Consider the following 17997-nt stretch of genomic DNA (forward strand, 5'->3'; position numbering starts at 1 on the left):
TTCACATGAGTACGTGACCCGGCCTCCCTTATTGCACCCTCAACGAGCTGTGAAGCACCCAAATAGTCATACTCGTCCATGGGGGGAATGTATCCGGTGCACCCGCACTTGTGGTGCTACCGATGCACCGAATGCCATAGAATATTTTTAAAAATCTGAAAAAATACTAGCATGTTAACACAACATCAATGCATGGTGTCACCAAATTTTGTATACAAATATGAAATATTTTTTGAGATACAAAAATGACAAATTTGACATCAATGTGATAATGGGCCAAATCTAGAGCCCAAGTTATGTTATGCACTATTCAGCGTTGAATTTGTTGTTTTTATTTTTCGAGTTATGTTTCGAATTTTGACTTGAAATTTTATGACAACCTACATTCATGTTGTGTGAGTGTGCTTAATTGTTTCAGATTCTTTTTGAATATCTTAAAAGCACAATGTGAGTTCGGTGCACCGGTAGCACCACAAGCTCCGGTGCACCAGATATTTGAATGTATCCGGTGCACCCGCACTTGTGATGCTACCGGTGCACCGAATGCCATAGAATATATTTTTAAATCTGAAAAAAAATCAAGCATGTTAACACAACATCAATGCATGGTTTCACCAAATTTTGTATAAAAATATGAAATATTTTTTGAGATACAAAAATGACAAATTTGACATCAATGTGATAATGGGCCAAATATAGAGCCCAAGTTATGTCATGCACTATTCAGCGTTGAATTTGTTATTTTTGTTTTTCGAGTTATGTTTTGAATTTTGACTTTAAATTTGTGACAACCTACATTCATGTTGTGTGAGTGTGCTTAATTTTTTCAGATTTTTTTGAATATTTTAAAAGCACAATATTTTCTCCATCCATGGGAGTGTATTGGGCGTGATCTCCGCTAGCTACAAATGAGAGCAGCTTCAGCGAGTGAGACATCGAACGGAAAGGAATTGAGCATGTCTTCTTTCTCTACCTTGCTCCCGTTCTACTCTGAATCATTTGCTCTCCGGTGGGTGCTCTCTACAAGCAACAAGCATCCCAAGGTGGCAGCTCTCCACAAGCTATATTTATATCCTCCACCTTCTATCCGATGACGTCGTGGGCTCATGGCCTCGGTCTGTGACACACCTCTCTCCACTCCCATCATTGTTTTGGTACCCACTAACACAGATATCTGCCCCTGCCTTTTAAGATCCATTTGCACCCGATGCCCTTAAAAGGAGCCCCTTTCCTTAATTCCACTCATTCCACACACATCCATACCATTCAAAATTATTGCCTTCAATACGACAGGAGTTTAACACCTATGGTTTTATAGTCTTCCTGATCCTATGTACCACGATGATGTTATCAAATACCTTGATGAATAATTTGTGCATGTGCTCGGACTCGTAGGGACAGGAGGAATGGGGAAGTTCACTATATCCATCCAACTTAGTATATCATGAATCAAAGAATGAAGATCTCTGAGCTAACGTGTAGAAGGTTGCTCTTTCTTCTTTCCCGGAAAGGAATTCTAAACGCAGTCTTGGCCCGCCATCATCTGGAAATGTATTGTTTGCAAGGTTTTGAATGGCTGTGCACAATCAATATTAAATTTATGTGATGCAAAACGACATTATCAAGTGAATATTTGTAAACAAGAATCCATTAACAATAATTTTATAGTATTTGTAAACAAGAATCTATTTTATAGGAGTATTATGTAAATAGTTGACATCATGGAAATTTTGTTAGCAAGTAAACCTCAACTATTTTTTTTTCAAGAAAACGCAAGAGAATTGTGTGTCTTTTTATTAAGCGAGGAAGAACCAAGTCGAAGTTGCACAATGTGCTGGCCTAGCCACAAGAAGGCACGCCAGTAGAAGCCGTCTTGGGGCGGGGGGCTATTCCTCGCCTATTCGGCAACCACGCACCATACATTCCATAAAGAGAGTTGAGCTCTAGTGTGACGCTCGACCTTGGCTGGCAAAGTGGATTGTTGCTCGAAGACCCTTCGGGCATACGGTCATGGTCCTCAGGTAGTTGATCGCACAACTTACAACCGTTAGGATGTTGCAAACTTGCAATTGTCGTCGAGCGAGACGATCCGCGATCCACAATCTTCTTGTACGGATAGCCAGCCAAGCGAAATTTTTGATGTCGAGTGGTGCCCATGAGCCCCAAATTTTCGTCACGCACGGCGCAACTTCCGTTCCAAAAACAGAGCCAGATATGCCCATCTTGCAGAGTATTTTCCATGCAAAGCAAGCCGCCAAGAGAAAGAGTCGGAATGTTCCTCCGGTCTCACCATTCGCAGGGTGCCCAGACGATGAGGTACCCGGCAACCGCCTCGACAGAAATCGGGCCGCTGATGCCCCCCTATTTAGGACAAACCGCAGAAGATGGACGGCCAATTCTTCCACCCCCTTGCCATTCATCCATTTGTCACGCCAGAACATATAATAACTCATTAAAGCGGTAGCACAAGCAATCCCGGTGTATTCCATGGCTTGCTTTGATCTAACCAAGACCCTATGTGAAGAGTTGAGCAATATGATAAATAGATACTGGTGGAGCCAAGTGGATAAAGAGAATAAAATACATTGGGCTAGCTGGGAGAAGATGACGAAGACGAAGAAAACAAGAGGCTTGGGATTTAGGGATCTCCATGCCTTCAATCTGGCCATGCTTGCAAGGCAAGCATGGAGGCTCATTCAAAACCCAGCTTCCTTATGTGCGCAGGTCCTGTCAGCAAGATACTATTCAGATGGCTCAGTTCTTCAAGCCAGGCCTAGAAGCGGCATATCCTACACATGGCGCAGTATACTAAAAGGAGTAGATCTGCTCAAGAAAGGGATCATATGGAGAGTAGGCAGTGGTAGCAACATCAATATTTGGTCTGATCCCTGGATTCCAAGAGGAAGTACTAGGAGAGTCATCACACAGAGGGGTGGAAATGTTGTAACTAAAGTAAATGATTTGATTGATCCTACCACAAACAATTGGGATGAAGACTTAGTTAGACAAACCTTTCTCCCTGAAGATGCAAATATTATTCTACAAATCCCAATTCATACACATGAAGATGATTGCATAGCATGGCATTATGATAAAAAAGGTATATTTTCGGTGAAATCAGCTTATAGAGTTGCTGTAGACACCAATGCTCGTGAATCTATTTCAGGACTAACTTCTTCCTCAAGTACAGATGAAGATACATGTGGTTTTAATTGGCCAAAGTTGTGGTCGCTTCCCCTCCCCAACAAGGTTCTTCACTTCTTATGGCGCATGTCCACAAATACCTTACCACTGCGCATGAAGCTCCAGCAAAGAGGTATGCAAGTTGACACCCGTTGTCCAATCTGTTTTCGGTTGGATGAGGATGGTGGCCATTGTTTCATTAAGTGTAAGAGGGTAAAGGATGTGTGGAGGAAAGCTCAGTTGGAGCATGTCAGATTACAAATTCTAGATTGTACTGATGCACTGGGCTGTATGGAGAAAATATTGAACCTCAATGAAGAAGAAAAAATTAAATCATGCCTGCTTCTCTGGCGTTGGTGGCATGAGAGGAATAGAGCAAATGCAGGAAATGAAATTAAACCTTCTGATGAAATATGTCATTCTATTAACTATCTTTTTATGCAATTTTCTAAGGTAAGGCAAGAAGGGAGAATACAAGAGCAACAACAAAAAGAAAGATGGTCCAGACCTCCACCGAAGATCTTGAAAATCAACACTGACGGCGCCTACCTGAAGGAATCAAATTCTGGAGGTTGGGGCTTTGTTATCAGGAACGATTGTGGTATGGTAATAGCAGCTGGTGCAGGAAATTTGGGGCAAGTTTCGAATGCGCTCCATTCGGAGGCAATGGCAATGTTGCATGCCATAAACGCAGCTATTCAGATGGGTTGTCACTGTGTCATAATGGAGACTGACTCTGTGCAACTTCAGTCAGCAGTGAACAATGAAGACTATGATCTCTCTACATTAGGAGCTATTTTCAAAGATATTAAATTTAAGCTGAGAGTAAGCTTCAATCATGTAACTGTTGTGTCTTGTCCTAGAACTTGTAATGTAGTGGCACACTGTTTAGCAGCGTATGGTACTAAACTAGGAGCTGGCATAAGTGAGATTTGGCTTGATGAATGTCCAGACTTTGTAAATGACGCTGTTGCTGGCGACTTGTCCAGCATTGGTTCTTAATGGAATGTTTCGTGTTCTCTTTCAAAAAAAAAAAAAGAACATATAATAACTCGCGATCGCCGAGAGAATACCGCAGTGCCGCCTGGAAAGTCAAGGTCCACGGCTCCGTCCCGCCGAAGAAGCAGAGCGTGACCGAGACCGAGAACCAATATACATGCATGTACACATCTGAGCTTTCCACATCAAGGGCTTCAATGGCTAGCAAATTCTATTTTGCAGGCACGTATCTTTCATATCAACGTCATGGTCCGCAGGTTCAACTAGCGCAGAGCGTCTGCGTCTGTGTTTAAGAAAAAACCCGGCTGGATCGTTTCTCAATAAGAGCAAGTTGCTGAAAGAAACTCTGGTACATGGTACTGCCACAAATCTTGGTCGACATGCCGATATGACCTGTGCGCAGCCTGCGTGTCACGACTTTGACCGCCACGCTAGCTCTTCTGTGTCTGTGTGTGATGGCGACTATACATAGCACGTCTAACGCGCTAACTCATTCAGTGTTTCTAATTTCTGCGCTGCCACGGACATGTGCACGACTTTGAGTCCGCATGAAATCCCTTATTGGTGGTGCACCGGCACGTAGTGTTTCTTTTCCCGGAGGAAAAAAAGCGAAGGGCGCTAAGTGATCTCCTTAGATCAGCTTAGATTTGATGTTTCGCCAAAACTTTGTTATTTCCCGCTAGTTAATTTGGTCTGCTAGTGGAGCAACAGGCAGGTATACCCACTACAAATTCCTCTACGTCAGTGCAGTGACAGATATGTTTCTTTTTTCTTAGACAGCAAGACAATATCTGATTATTTAAATTAATTTCTTCCAGAAAATATCTGAATTTGTCCACATATATATACTGGGTCGGCGGACTAGGATTCTTCTCTTGGATATCCGCCACGACCACCTTACAGAGTAAGAACGAAGAAACTTGAATCTTCCTCTCGTAAAGATCTTCGGCTAAGGGCAAAGATTTCCTAAGAGCAATTCCAACGGGGCGACCCATTTCGTCCACTGCCGTTCATAGCAATTCCAACGGGGCAACCTATTTCGTCCACTGCCGCTCGTTTGGGTCGGCGCGGACACAAAAGGCGGCCCAACGCGCCGAGCCAAATGGACGCGCATCCGCTTTTCGTCCGCGGCGACCCATTCCCAGCTCATTTTTGAGCCGGATTTGTGTCGGCGCGACGGACGCGCGTACGCTCGCCTTCTTCTCCCCGGGCCTGCTGGTCGGTGGCACATTCGTCTCCCTCCACCCCCCCCCCCAATCCAACAACAACCCTCGCCCGCCTCCTTCGTCGCCGACGCCGCGCCCATTTTGGCCGGCGACTCTGCAAGCTGCAGCCGCCTCCACATCCGCCCAGCAACGCCGCCACCGCCGTCTTGCCGACGGGGAGCCGACTGCTTCTCACCCCCGCTCCCCCCACCACACAGCCGCCCGCGACCAAGAAGCCGGCTCGTCACCCCGGCCAGATCCTCACCGGCACGCTCCTCGGACGCCGGCCCACTCGTCGGACACCGGCAGGGCAGCTAGCTGGTCCGTGCGCGCCACGACTCCCCTCGCCGGCCGTCTCCTTCGTCGACGCCCGCAGGCTGTTCGACAATTTGCCAAGGTACAAAATGGACTCTGCTGACGAGTTCTTTTTCCACAATTTTCTTTGCGACTCCGACAATTCGTCATCTGACAACGAGGAGGAGATATTGGCTGTCATGTTGGTCCATCACCACCTCAACAGCCAGCGGCCGTTGTTCCGTGGATCCATTCCGGGCCAGATTCCGGCATTGAATCGCAACCGAGAGAGCAGGCATTTCCTTCTTTGGAAGGACTACTTTGATACAACAAACCCGTTGTTCAAACATGAAAAATCCGCCGCCGTTTCCGTATGAGTAGGCATCTTTTCGACCGTATTAGAGAGGGGGTAGTCGGCATGATGACTCTTTCGAGTGCAAAGAGGATGCCGTCGGCAAGATTGGTTTCTCCTCTTATCAGAAATGCACTGCCACCATCCGAATGCTTGCATACGGAGTGCCCGGTGATCTCATTGACGAGTACGTCCGTATGAGCGAGTCTACATGCCTAGAGTCCATGTATAAGTTCTGCAAGGTTGTTATTGATGTGTTTGGCTCTGAGTACTTGAGAGAGCCGACAGCTGAAGATACAACCCGTTTGTTGGCGATGAATGCCAGTAGGGGCTTCCCAGGGATGCTTGGCAGCATAGACTGCATGCACTGGGAGTGGAAGAACTGTCCTTCTGCTTGGCAAGGGCAGTATAAGGGCCATGTCAGGGCTTGCACTGTCATACTAGAGGCCGTGGCATCTCAAGATCTCTGGATCTGGCATTCTTTCTTTGGCATGGCTGGATCACACAATGATATCAACGCGCTTCAGCGCTCGCCGGTGTTTGCTAGGCTTGCCGAAGGCAACAACCCACCGGTGAACTTTACTGTCAACGGTCACAACTACGACAAAGGATACTATCTGGGTGACGGTATCTATCCTCAATGGACCACTATTGTCAAGACAATACCCAACCCTGTCGGAGAGAAGAGGAAAAGATTTGCCCAAGAGCAAGAGAGTGCTAGGAAGGATGTCAAGCGTACCTTTGGTGTTTTGTAATCTCGATGGGGCATCGCTCAGTATCCTGCTAATACCTGGAGCACGCAGAAACTGTGGGAGGTGATGACTGCTTGTGTGATCATGCACAATACGATCATAGAAAACGAGCGCCCGGAACGTTTGTACGATCAAGGGTTTCAGTTTCAGGGTGAGAATGTTGTGCCAGAGCATGGAGGAGCGGCAACGTTTGAACAGTTCACCCAATTTCATCATGACATGCATGATTGGGAAACTCACGTGCAACTGCAAAATGATTTGGTTGAGCATATGTGGACTCATGTTGACAACCAATAGATATATCTTCTTTTATTCATTTGCAAAACTATGTGAAACATTTTTATTTGTATTCGGCTTGTAAACTATACTATTTTATTCGGTTTAAACTATGTTATTTGACAATATGTTTGAATGCAATTCATCAATGTAAAATAGGGCGGCCAGCCGGCCAAGCCGGCACATATGGGTCGGTGCGTTGGGCGCGCTGCCGATCCATATCGAAAACAGGGCGGACGCCGGGCGGGCGGCCGACTCAAACGGACAAAAAGCAGATGAAATCACCGTTCGTTTGGATCACCCATTGGAGTTGCTCTAATTGCCATGCATTCAAGCGTTGCCTGATGAGAAATATTTGTGAGGACAAGAACTGAGGCACTCAGGAACAATCCCGCTTCATCTTTTTTTGAAAGCACCAAAGCTTTATTACTCAACGGTGGTTGGGCATATCACCCAAAACACAAGCGCCCACATGGGAAGGTACATCAGACTCCCACTGCATACAGTGGTTAGGGACACACACACGTCCAAGATTAGCTAACTCATGAGCTACAGAATTGGCACTCCTCCTATAAACCAAGATCGAGAACTTAGAAAACCAAAGTTTTAGTTGGTATTTCATGTCTTCAATCACCGCTGCATAAGCCGAAGAGTCCACCTTCCCCAGATCCAGGGCTTCAACTACTAGTTGTGAATCGGTTTCAAACTGCACCCTGACCATGCCTAACTCTGCTGCCAAGTTTATTGCATGAGACATGGCTTGTGATTCAGCAGCGAAAGCATCGAACACATTCTCCTGCTCGTGCACAAAGCAGATGACCTTCTGGTGATCGCACCGCGACCCCCCAGCCAGCATGGTTCTGACTCGGTATGAACGAGCCGTCAACATTGATCTGATACTCACCGTTGATTGGGGGTCGCCACTTGTCAGGAGGAATCTTGGGTGCATTGGCCACAAAGATCTGCATGTAGTCGCTTACATTGCTTCTCTCCCTCCTAGCCAGCTCGTCGGCCGCTGTAGGCAGGTTCCCTTCTCATAGTTTATTCCTGTTGGTCCACCATAAGCACCAAAAGGTGAGCACTAGAAGGCGATTTTTTTATGTCCAGCCCCCATAAGAAATCCATGGTTGCATGCACAGATGTGATACGTTCAAGAGCAAGCCGCTCCCTCTCCATGGCTAACTCCCTCCATCCAGCCTTGACCATTTTGCACTTGAGGAATAGGTGAGCCCCGTCTTCATCTGCCTTACCACAAAATAGGCACTTCATGTCAGCAATGGGGATACCTCGTCGAGCCACATTAGTCCTGAGTGCAAGAGAATCATGCTTAACGCGCCAAGTGAACATCTGTATGGTTTTTGGGCAAGGGAGTTTCCATATCCGTTTCCACGAGTCATCCTCCACTCTATCAATCATCCCTGGATTCGTGTTGCTGCCACCCATGCCTCCTGTCCTCCTTGTTTCTTCTAGCTGGCCAAACAGTTTGTAAGCCGACTTGACTGAATGGATACCTTTACTATCGTAGTGCTAGGCAATAAAATCTTGAGCCCCCTCTCTCAACGGGATCTGGAGAATGTGTTTAACATCATCAGGCCAGAACGTATCCCTCACGAGCAACTCGTCCCACTGGCCAGTTAATGGATCGATTAGTTCACAGACTCTTTCCAGAAGATTAGGACCCCTAGTAGTAATAACTCGGCGTGACCAAGGCCTAGGTATCCATGGATCCGACCAGATGTTGACTTGGGTGCCGTCTCCTATTCTCCATATATATCCTTCCCAAAAAAGTTGGAGCCCGTGCAACAAGCTTCTCCAAGAGTAGGAGATGCCATCTCTCGGCATAGCCGCAATGATTTGATCGTTCGGGTAGTACCGAGCACGTAACAATTGCGCGCATAAGGAATCCGGGTGCTGAATGAGGCACAAAATTTGTCTGGACAGCATGGCGATGTTGAACCCATGCATATCCCGAAATCTGAGCCCTCCTTGGGCCTTTGGCAGCGTAAGTGTTTTCCAGCCGATCCAGTGGATGGTGCTCTCCTTATCTTGTTGACTCCAACAATAGTTTTCGAGCAACAAGCTGAGTTCTTCGCAGAAAGATTTTGGTAGATCGAAACACGACATGGCGAAAGTGGGTATAGCTTGGGCAACTGTAGTTACTAAGGTGTCCTTTCCAGTCTTTGCAATGAGCCGTTCCTTCCAACCATATACCCGCCCAGCCATCGCTCCCTTAACGAAAGCAAAAGCTTTCTTCCGTGATTTGCCCACATGAACTGGCAGCCCCAGGTATTTGTAATTCCATTCTTCACTTTGGATCTGCAACGAGTTTTTGACAGCATCAGGAACCCCATATGCAATATTTGGGCTGAACATCACGGCTGACTTCTCAAGATTTATGCACTGTCCCGAACAGGCCTCAAAGAGATCAAGCACCCTGCGCAGTTCCTGGGCCTCCTCCTACTTAGCTCTCAGAAGGAGGAGCGAGTCATCAGCGAAGAGCAAATGTGATACAACTGGAGCCCCCTGGCATACTCTGACACCACTGATCCTCCCTCTCGCCTCCGCGTCATGCAAGAGAGCCGAGAGGCCCACCGCACATATGACAAAAAAGATAGGGCGAGGCAGGGTCTCCTTGCCTTAAACCCCGGGATGGTGAAAACTGTTCGGTCAACTCGCCGTTCACTTTAATCTGGTATCGAACCGAAGAAACACATGACATGACCAGATCTATCCACCTAGTCCCGAAACCCAGTTTGGTTAACATAGCTCTGAGGAAATCCCATTCGACTCTATCATAAGCTTTACTCATATCCGCCTTGACAGCAGCAATTCCCTCTTTTCCTCTCTTCTTATTCAGGAGATAATGTGATAGTTCGTACGCCACTAGAACATTGTCTGTTATCATTCTCCCGGGGACAAAGGCGCTTTGGTTGGAAGAAATAATGTCTAGGAGAATAATTTTGAGGCGATTGGCGATGACCTTAGAGACCAATTTGCATATAACATTGCATAAACTTATCGGCCAGAGATCCTTGATCCTGCTTGGGCATTTCACTTTAGGAATCAGGACCACAGTTGTGTCATTCCATCCCTCCGGCATGGCACCACCATTGAGAACTACCATGACCTCCTCTATAACTTTCTCCCCCGTGAAATACCAATGTTTATTATGGACCACCGAGGGCATGCCGTCCGGCCCAGGGGCCTTAAGGTCCCCTATGTGATTTACGGCTGCTTTAATTTCCTCCCTGGTAACTTCTGCCTCCAGAATTGCCCTCATAGCTGCCGTGACACGGGGCTGAACTTTATCAATGAGCTCAGAAAGACGGTTGACTCCGACGGTAGTGAAAAGGTCCTGAAAAAAAGAGCTAACATAGTCATTTAGTTCCTCCCCCTCCTTCACTTCCACGCCATCATCCCTATTCAACTTCTTGATTCTATTCGCCTTCCGTTTTGCAGATGCTACTGCCATGAAATACTTAGTGCTCTTATTGCCATCCTTCAGCCAAGTGACGTGTGAATGTTGCTTAGCTTTGGTGTTCTTCTTGCCTTCCAGCTCCTCCAGCAAGCCTCGCAGCCTCCCTTCCTCCCTCACTTTTTCTTCCGAGACCAGCGCCCCCATGCATCTCTCCAAAGCTCTCCTAGTATCCCTTAGTTTTCCTTCAAGCTCTCCTGCCACTTCTTTACCCCATCTCCTCATCCTACCAGCCACATTTTTCATGGCAGAGGCCACATCCCCATGGCCCATCATACAACCTTCCTCCCACGCCCCCTGCACCTCCGCACTACACACCATGCTTGAAAACGAAAACCACAATCTCCTCCCCCTGCTTCCTGATAGCGCCTTGTGTACATACGATAACTGGCCGGTGGTCGGAGTGCCGTGGAGGGCCGTTTATAACTGTGAACTCCGGAAACCACTCGCACCAAGATGCATTTGTTGTCGCTCTGTCAAGCCTTTCACAAATATATGTATCCACCCTCTTGCTATGGTTCCTCCACGTAAATCTATCTCCCTCAAACCCCAAGTCACTAAGCTCGCATGCCTCGAGCGCCTCTCTAAAATTATCCATAAATCTTTGACTCCGATCAGCCCCACCAATTTTCTCATCACAAGTTAGGATTTCATTGAAATCACCCAAGCAAAGCCAGGGGCGCCCGTGCTGGTGTTGCTGTCCAAGGATTTTTAAAAGCCTCCACGTCTCCACCTTGCGCTCCGATTCAGATTCACCATAAATTCCTGTTAGCCTCCAGACCCGACCATCTTCTTTCGTGATATCCACATCAACATGCCTCCTACCATAAGATCTTAACGCGACATCCAACCCTCTCCTCCAAAACAACGCCACCCCTCTACTCCTCCCCACTGGATTCCATGTAGTCATGTTAACCGTACCCAATGACCAACGGAACCTCTCCAACTCCTGCACCGAAAGCTTCGTCTCCGCCAAAAACAGAACGTCGGGCTCCTCCGCCCTCCCCAAGTCGAGGAGGTTGCGAACTGCCGGGCCGTTCCCGAGTCCCCGGTAGTTCCATCTGATCAGTTTCATAGCTCCCGGCGGGACTGCTCCTGCAGCCCGGCCGATGTAATTTCATCAGTAGCGATCGCTGCGTTATCCGACGCCAAGTTGTCCTCCTGACTCATATCCTGAACCCTACCCTTCTTACTGAGCTTTTCTTCTTCTTCATTAGTTATGTCCCTCTTTTCTCCTGAGATCGCAACCACCCCCTGCCCTTCTCCACCTACAACCCTCTCGCTGCCCTCCCTGCCCTTCTTTCTATACTTCTTTCCTCCTGGAATTTTGTCACTGCTACTCGCCTCCTTAGTCATAACCAGCCGCCGAACACCTTCCCTCCCCACCTGCAAAGTCTCGTCAAGGACATCAGTTTTAGCTATGGCCTTCTCTCTCTGGCTTCCCGAACCAGCATGTAGCACCAATGCACTCTGGTCAAGCACTAGTTTCCTCGCGGCTCCCTTTTCAGTGGAAACAGAAGTTTTTTTGATCGGGCTGGTAACGTCATCCTCCTTCCCATTCTTCCCATTCTTCTCTTCCTCCCCTCCACCCGACCGAGAGTCACTCTTCCTGCAAGATAGGCTCTCACTTCCTCCACTGGATCTCCCGCTCGATTTACTAAAACCATAGTTACGGGTTCCGCTTGAACCTCTACTCCATCCCCTCCATGGCCTCTCCTCCATTCCCCCTCTACGTTGGCCTACTGCTACGTCTTGAGCTTGCGTTAGTTTTCCCTGAAGAGGAGAGGGTGATGCAGCAAGTGTAGCGTAAGTATTTCCCTCAGTTTTGAGAACCAAGGTATCAATCCAGTAGGAGGCTCCTCAAAAGTCCCACGCACCTACACAAACAAACTGAGAACTCGCAACTAACGCAATAAAGGGGTTGTCAATCCCTTCACGGCCACTTGCAAAAGTGAGATCTAATAAAGATAGTATGATAAGATAAATATATTTTTGGTATTTTATAATATAGATGCAAAAAGTAAAGATGCAAATAAAAGTAGATATGATAAGAGATAGACCCAGGGGCCATAGGTTTCACTAGAGGCTTCTCTCAAGATAGCATAAGTATTACGGTGGGTGAACAAATTACTGTCGAGCAATTGATAGAAAAGCGCATAGTTATGAGATTATCTAGGCATGATCATGTATATAGGCATCACGTCCATAACAAGTAGACCGATTCCTGCCTGCATCTACTACTATTACTCCACACATCGATCGCTATCCAGCATGCATCTAGAGTATTAAGTTCATAAGAACAGAGTAACGCATTAAGCAAGATGACATGATGTAGAGGGATAAACTCATGCAATATGATATAAACCCCATCTTGCTATAATCGATGGCAATAATACAATATGTGCCTTGCAACCCTTTCTGTCACTGGGTAAGGACACCGCAAGATTGAACCCAAAGCTAAGCACTTCTCCCATGGCAAGAAAGATCAATCTAGTAGGCCAAATCAAACTGATAATTTGAAGAGACTTGCAAAGATAACTCAATCATACATAAAAGAATTCAGAGAAGATTCAAATATTATTCATAGATAAACTTGATCATAAACCCACAATTCATCGGATCTCGACAAACACACCGCAAAAAGAGTTTACATCGAATAGATCTCCACAAGAGAGGGGGAGAACATTGTATTGAAATCCAAAAAGAGAGAAGAAGCCATCTAGCTAATAACTATGGACCCATAGGTCTGTGGTAAACTACTCACAACTCATCGGAAGGGCAAGGATGTTGATGTAGAGGCCCTCCATGGTCGATTCCTCCTCCGGCAGAGTGCCGGCGAAGGCTCCAAGAAGGGATCTCGCGGATACAGAAGGTTACGGCGGTGGAAATTGTGTTTCGTGGTGACCCTTGATGTTTTCGGGGTACGTAGGTATATATAGGAGGAAGAAGTACGTCAGTGGCCGCCCGAGGGGCCCATGAGACAGGGGGCGTGCCCTACAGGGGGGGGGGGCGGCCTCCTATCTCGTGGCTTCCTCGGAAGCTTCTTGACTTGCACTCCAAGCTCTCCGGATCACGTTCGTTCCAAAAATCACGCTCCCGAAGGTTTCATTCCGTTTGGACTCCGTTTGATATTCCTTTTCTTCGAAATACTAAAATAGGCAAAAAACAGCAATATGGGCTGGGCCTCCGGTTAGTAGGTTAGTCCCAAAAATGATATAAATGTGTAAAATAAAGCCCATAAACATCGAAAAGGGGTAATATAATAGCATGGAACAATCAAAAATTATAGATACGTTGGAGACGTATCACCTACATCCCGCTCTCAACCGCCGACCAAATTGGGCATGTTCTCCCTTCTTAAGTTTGATGGTACAATCTTTCTCTCCATGGCCAATAGTCCCACAAGTATAGCAAAAATCTGGCAAAAACTCATACTCCAGCCGACACCAGCCCTTCTCCTCCTTTCCATCACCACTCACCATGTCTGCCTTCCCATTGTCCCTTTCCTCTCCCACAGCAGCTTCTTCGTCAAGAGTAAAACCCCTCATCAATGGCTTGTCGATCTGCATCCTGATTTTGACTCTAAGAAACCTTCCAAAAGCTTTCCCATATGGTCCAGTATCTGCCTCCACATACATGCCTATGATGTTTCCTATGTCCTCTGCAGCTTCTTCGTTCATCATACTGAGGGGTAGGTTATAAATCCTAACCCAGATGGGGATGTTGTTGTGAGCATAGTCTTCTGGCCTTTTACTGGGCACATAATCCTCAACCACTACCAACTTCTTATCAAACATCCATGGTCCATCCTCGATCGCCTTACGCTTCCCCGTCTCTTGGTGGAAAGTGAATAGGAACTGGTTGGCCCCAATCTCTCTGCAGTCGATCCCTTTAATCGGACACCATACCTTGCCAAGAGAGAGACAGATCGCGTCTCGGTGCGCCAATTTTTCTGACATTACCTTGCCAACAGCATGCTGAGCCGACTCCTTGCCCTTCCCCACGGATGAGATTCGAACCTTGACTCCCTTCTTCTCCTCCTCCATCAACTTCAGCCCCCTCATCAGCCTGGCTACTCCCTCCACCGCATGACTACCCTCCTGCGCCCTCCCAGCACCTCCTAGGAAAAGTTTTTTTACGACCCCACGCCCTAGGGCCGCGCGGAGAAGGTATATGGTGGACAAGACTTGGACTTGGATGGGGCTCACACCGGCGCAGAGAACGCCGGGGAGACCTAGAGCGCCGGATCTCGAAGAACCCTAGCCTGGCAAGACACGGACATGATCGCCTAAACGATCGCCTCCGGAAATCCCCGGACGAGAGCCAACCGTCACCCTACGGGACGGACCCAGCCTTGGAGGAAATTGGCAACAATCCCGCTTCATCTTTGCACACATGTGAAGGACCCCATGGAACGATTCATTTTCCTTTTTCTCGAAGAGAACGGTTCATTTGCCGGGGCACAATCCAGCGAACCCTTTTCAGCCTGCCAGATAGTTCGTCGGGAGGAAAGCCTAGCATGAACTTTGAGTTGGCCCAGAGGCCAGCTAATTGTTTTTTTTAGAAAATGCCATGATAAAGAATTAGAAAAATGAAAAACGCTACAAAACTTGCCACCTTTGTCGTCACCATCCGAAGCCTTTGTGCAGAAATTAAATAAAAAGTAGAAGTACGAAAAATAAAAATGACATCTCCTAATAAACAAAAATGCAATCTCTTAATATAAAGATGTCAATAAAAAGTGCCATCTCTTAAATAATAAAAATACCATCTCTTAATATAAAAATGCCATCTCTTAAATTCAAAAAATGTCATCTAAGCATAATAAAAAAATACCATTTCTTAATATAAAAATACCATCTCTTAATAAACAAAAATACCATCTCTTAAATAAAAAAATGTAATCATGGTTAAACAGTCATGTTAATTTTTTAGAAAAATGTCATCATGGTTAAACTACCATGTTGCCATGTAACTTATTTCGCAAAATTGTTAAAACTGCCATGGAAAATTTTCTAGAAAAATACAGTGGAGCAAAAAAGAGAAGGACGGCCCGGGATTAGCTCACGATGCTGGCCGATGCGGTGCATGGGGTTGATTGGAAAAATGAAGCGTTTGCTCTAGTTGTACTTAGAGGGAACTAGTTCAAAAGCTAACGTGGCAACGACCCTCTGATATCCGTGCAATGGTGGGGAGGGTGTTTGCTAGGAGTTATCAAAAATATGGCGGTCGACAGATTAGATTTCCATTTTTTCTTCTTATTAGTTTTTTCGTCATGACATATAGGAGTGTGTTTAGTGGGATTCATCATTAGCCCACGTTTCTAATCCTGTTCATAGGCTTAGAGTTTCAGTGTGTATAGGTTTTCGAAATTGGCATAATCTTAACTGTTACTAGTCTCAAAAGAAAATGAATGCAGGTGGCAAAGCCAACATGTAACCTGTTTTTCTTTTGACGGTGTTTGTTCACACTCTAGAAGCACCAGCGATGACGTACACACCGCGCCAGCCGAGGTGCACCGTGCAGGGTGGCCAAGAGGTAGTACGACGTGTAGCCGAGAGGCATGCCGACATTGGTGAATATCTGAGCAAAACATATCATTTTTTGCGGGTCAATAATAGTTTATTCCATAATGATAGAGTTACAATTTAGAGGCAAGAGATCCTGAATACATGGGGGATCTCTATCAAGCCACATAGTCGTGGTTCTTTCAGAGCGACTATCCTTGCCATGCAATCCTCAACCCTATTCTGAGACTGAAGCTAACAGAGTTATGCAAGAGAATAGAGCCGCAAGCCTACAACAGGAAGATCTTAACCCACACACTTATGAGACGGTGCACCAGGACGCAAGAGAAAATTCCTTACTTATGAAGATGGAGATGTTGAGGATGATCCAACAGGTGATGCCTACATGTAATATGTTTTTTAGATGTTGCTTCTTCACACTCAAGCAACACCCTCGATGATGTACATGATGTGCTAGTTGAGGTGCACCGGGCAGGCCGGCTAAGGGGTAGTACGACGTGTAGCCGAGAAGGCTGCTGACGTTGATGAATATCCAGCCAAAGCATGATTCTTTTTTGTAAGTCAATAGTAGTTTATTCCATAATGATAGAGTTATAATTCAGAGGCAAGAGAATCTCAATACATGGGGTTCTCTGCCGCACTGTATACCTGATTTTCACATGGAACTGCTCTGCGGACGACTCAGTCTGCACGCAGCGACACGATGGCAAAACCAGCCATCCACTGCATTTTGATGAGACGAATGGACGAAGTGATATGGGTTGTCATGCAGAATTCGTCCACACAACGACGGATGTATAGCAGCGTTGATTTTCACACGGCCGTATATCTCATTGAATATTTCATTGCATAGATCTCCATGTGCAGCGGGACGTACATCATATAGAGAGCATTTGGACCCAGAGCCAAAACGCCCCTCCCCTGACCCGTTTACCATCTTTGGTCAGTATGCTTACCCAGGAAGAGAAAATTTGGTTTCTTTTACGTTTGCAAGGGTTTGAACGCCAGTACTCAATTAATATTCGATTATGTGATGCAAAATGACAGTATTAAGTTAATATTTGTAAACAAGAATCTATTGGCACTAATTTATAGCATTTGTAAACAATAATCTGTTTTGCAGGAATATTAAGTTAATAGTTGACATCGCAGAAATTTTGTTAGCAAGTAAACCCCAATTATTGATGCAAAAAAAACAGCTATTTTATTTTCAAGGCACAGCAGAGAAGTGCGTGTCTTCTCACTAAGGGGGGAAGAAGAATGTTGAGTTACACAATGTGCTGGTCCAGCCACAAGACGGCAGAGCAGCAGGCACACGCCCTCTTCCATAAAGAAAGGTCACCTCTAGTTGCACGACCTCGGCTAGCAAGGTGGATTATTGCTCGAAGACCCTTCTGTTTATTTCGAGCCAGATGAACTGGAGGCAAGCCGTTATCACCGAGTTTACCATTTTCCCATGCGTCCCTTGCACCGCCGCGGTCACCCATGTCCAGCATTCATGGAACTGGACTTGGGTCATTAGCGTGAATTGGCGTAGCCGGAGAGGCAGCAGCAGCGAGAACCACACCTCCCTCTAGAAAGGACATCCGAGCAGCATATATGGTCATGGTCCTCATGTAGTTGATCACACAAGGATGTTGCAATTGCCATCGAGCGAGGCGACCGGTCCACAACCTTCCTCGTACAGCCATCCAAGCGAAAAATTTGATGTCAAGTGGTGCACATGAACCCCAAATTTCTGCCACGCACCGCGCATCTTCCCTTCCAGAAACTAGTGATCTATAAACGCTGTAATATTATTTTGAAACCTGCTACATTTACAGGCAACTCCCGCACAAGGTAACTTACGGACTACACCCTGACCAATCTCTTCGGACGAGACTTGCTGAGCCCCACACGTGCGCTCATCCGTGCTTCAGCGTACGTGGCTTGA

The 17997-nt window shown here is 46.4% G+C and overlaps 1 protein-coding gene across 2 annotated transcripts; it reads left to right on the top strand.

Moving 5' to 3' along the window:
- Window positions 1–2454: 2454 nt before the first annotated feature.
- On the top strand, window positions 2455–4210 carry LOC123157270 (uncharacterized). Of its 2 annotated transcripts, none has more exons than XM_044575527.1 (3): window positions 2455–3100; window positions 3191–3316; window positions 3642–4210. In XM_044575527.1, the coding sequence occupies exons 2-3, from the start codon at window positions 3264–3266 to the stop codon at window positions 4183–4185; spliced, it is 597 nt and encodes a 198-aa protein (XP_044431462.1). In that variant the 5' UTR covers window positions 2455–3100; window positions 3191–3263; the 3' UTR covers window positions 4186–4210. The 2 variants fall into 2 exon arrangements, with proteins under 2 accessions (XP_044431462.1, XP_044431461.1); XM_044575526.1 differs by having other exon boundaries at window positions 3637–4145.
- The last annotated feature ends 13787 nt before the right edge of the window (window positions 4211–17997 follow it).

Source organism: Triticum aestivum, chromosome 7B (genome assembly GCF_018294505.1).
Source record: "Triticum aestivum cultivar Chinese Spring chromosome 7B, IWGSC CS RefSeq v2.1, whole genome shotgun sequence".
In the NCBI taxonomy this organism is placed as follows: Eukaryota; Viridiplantae; Streptophyta; class Magnoliopsida; order Poales; family Poaceae; genus Triticum; species Triticum aestivum.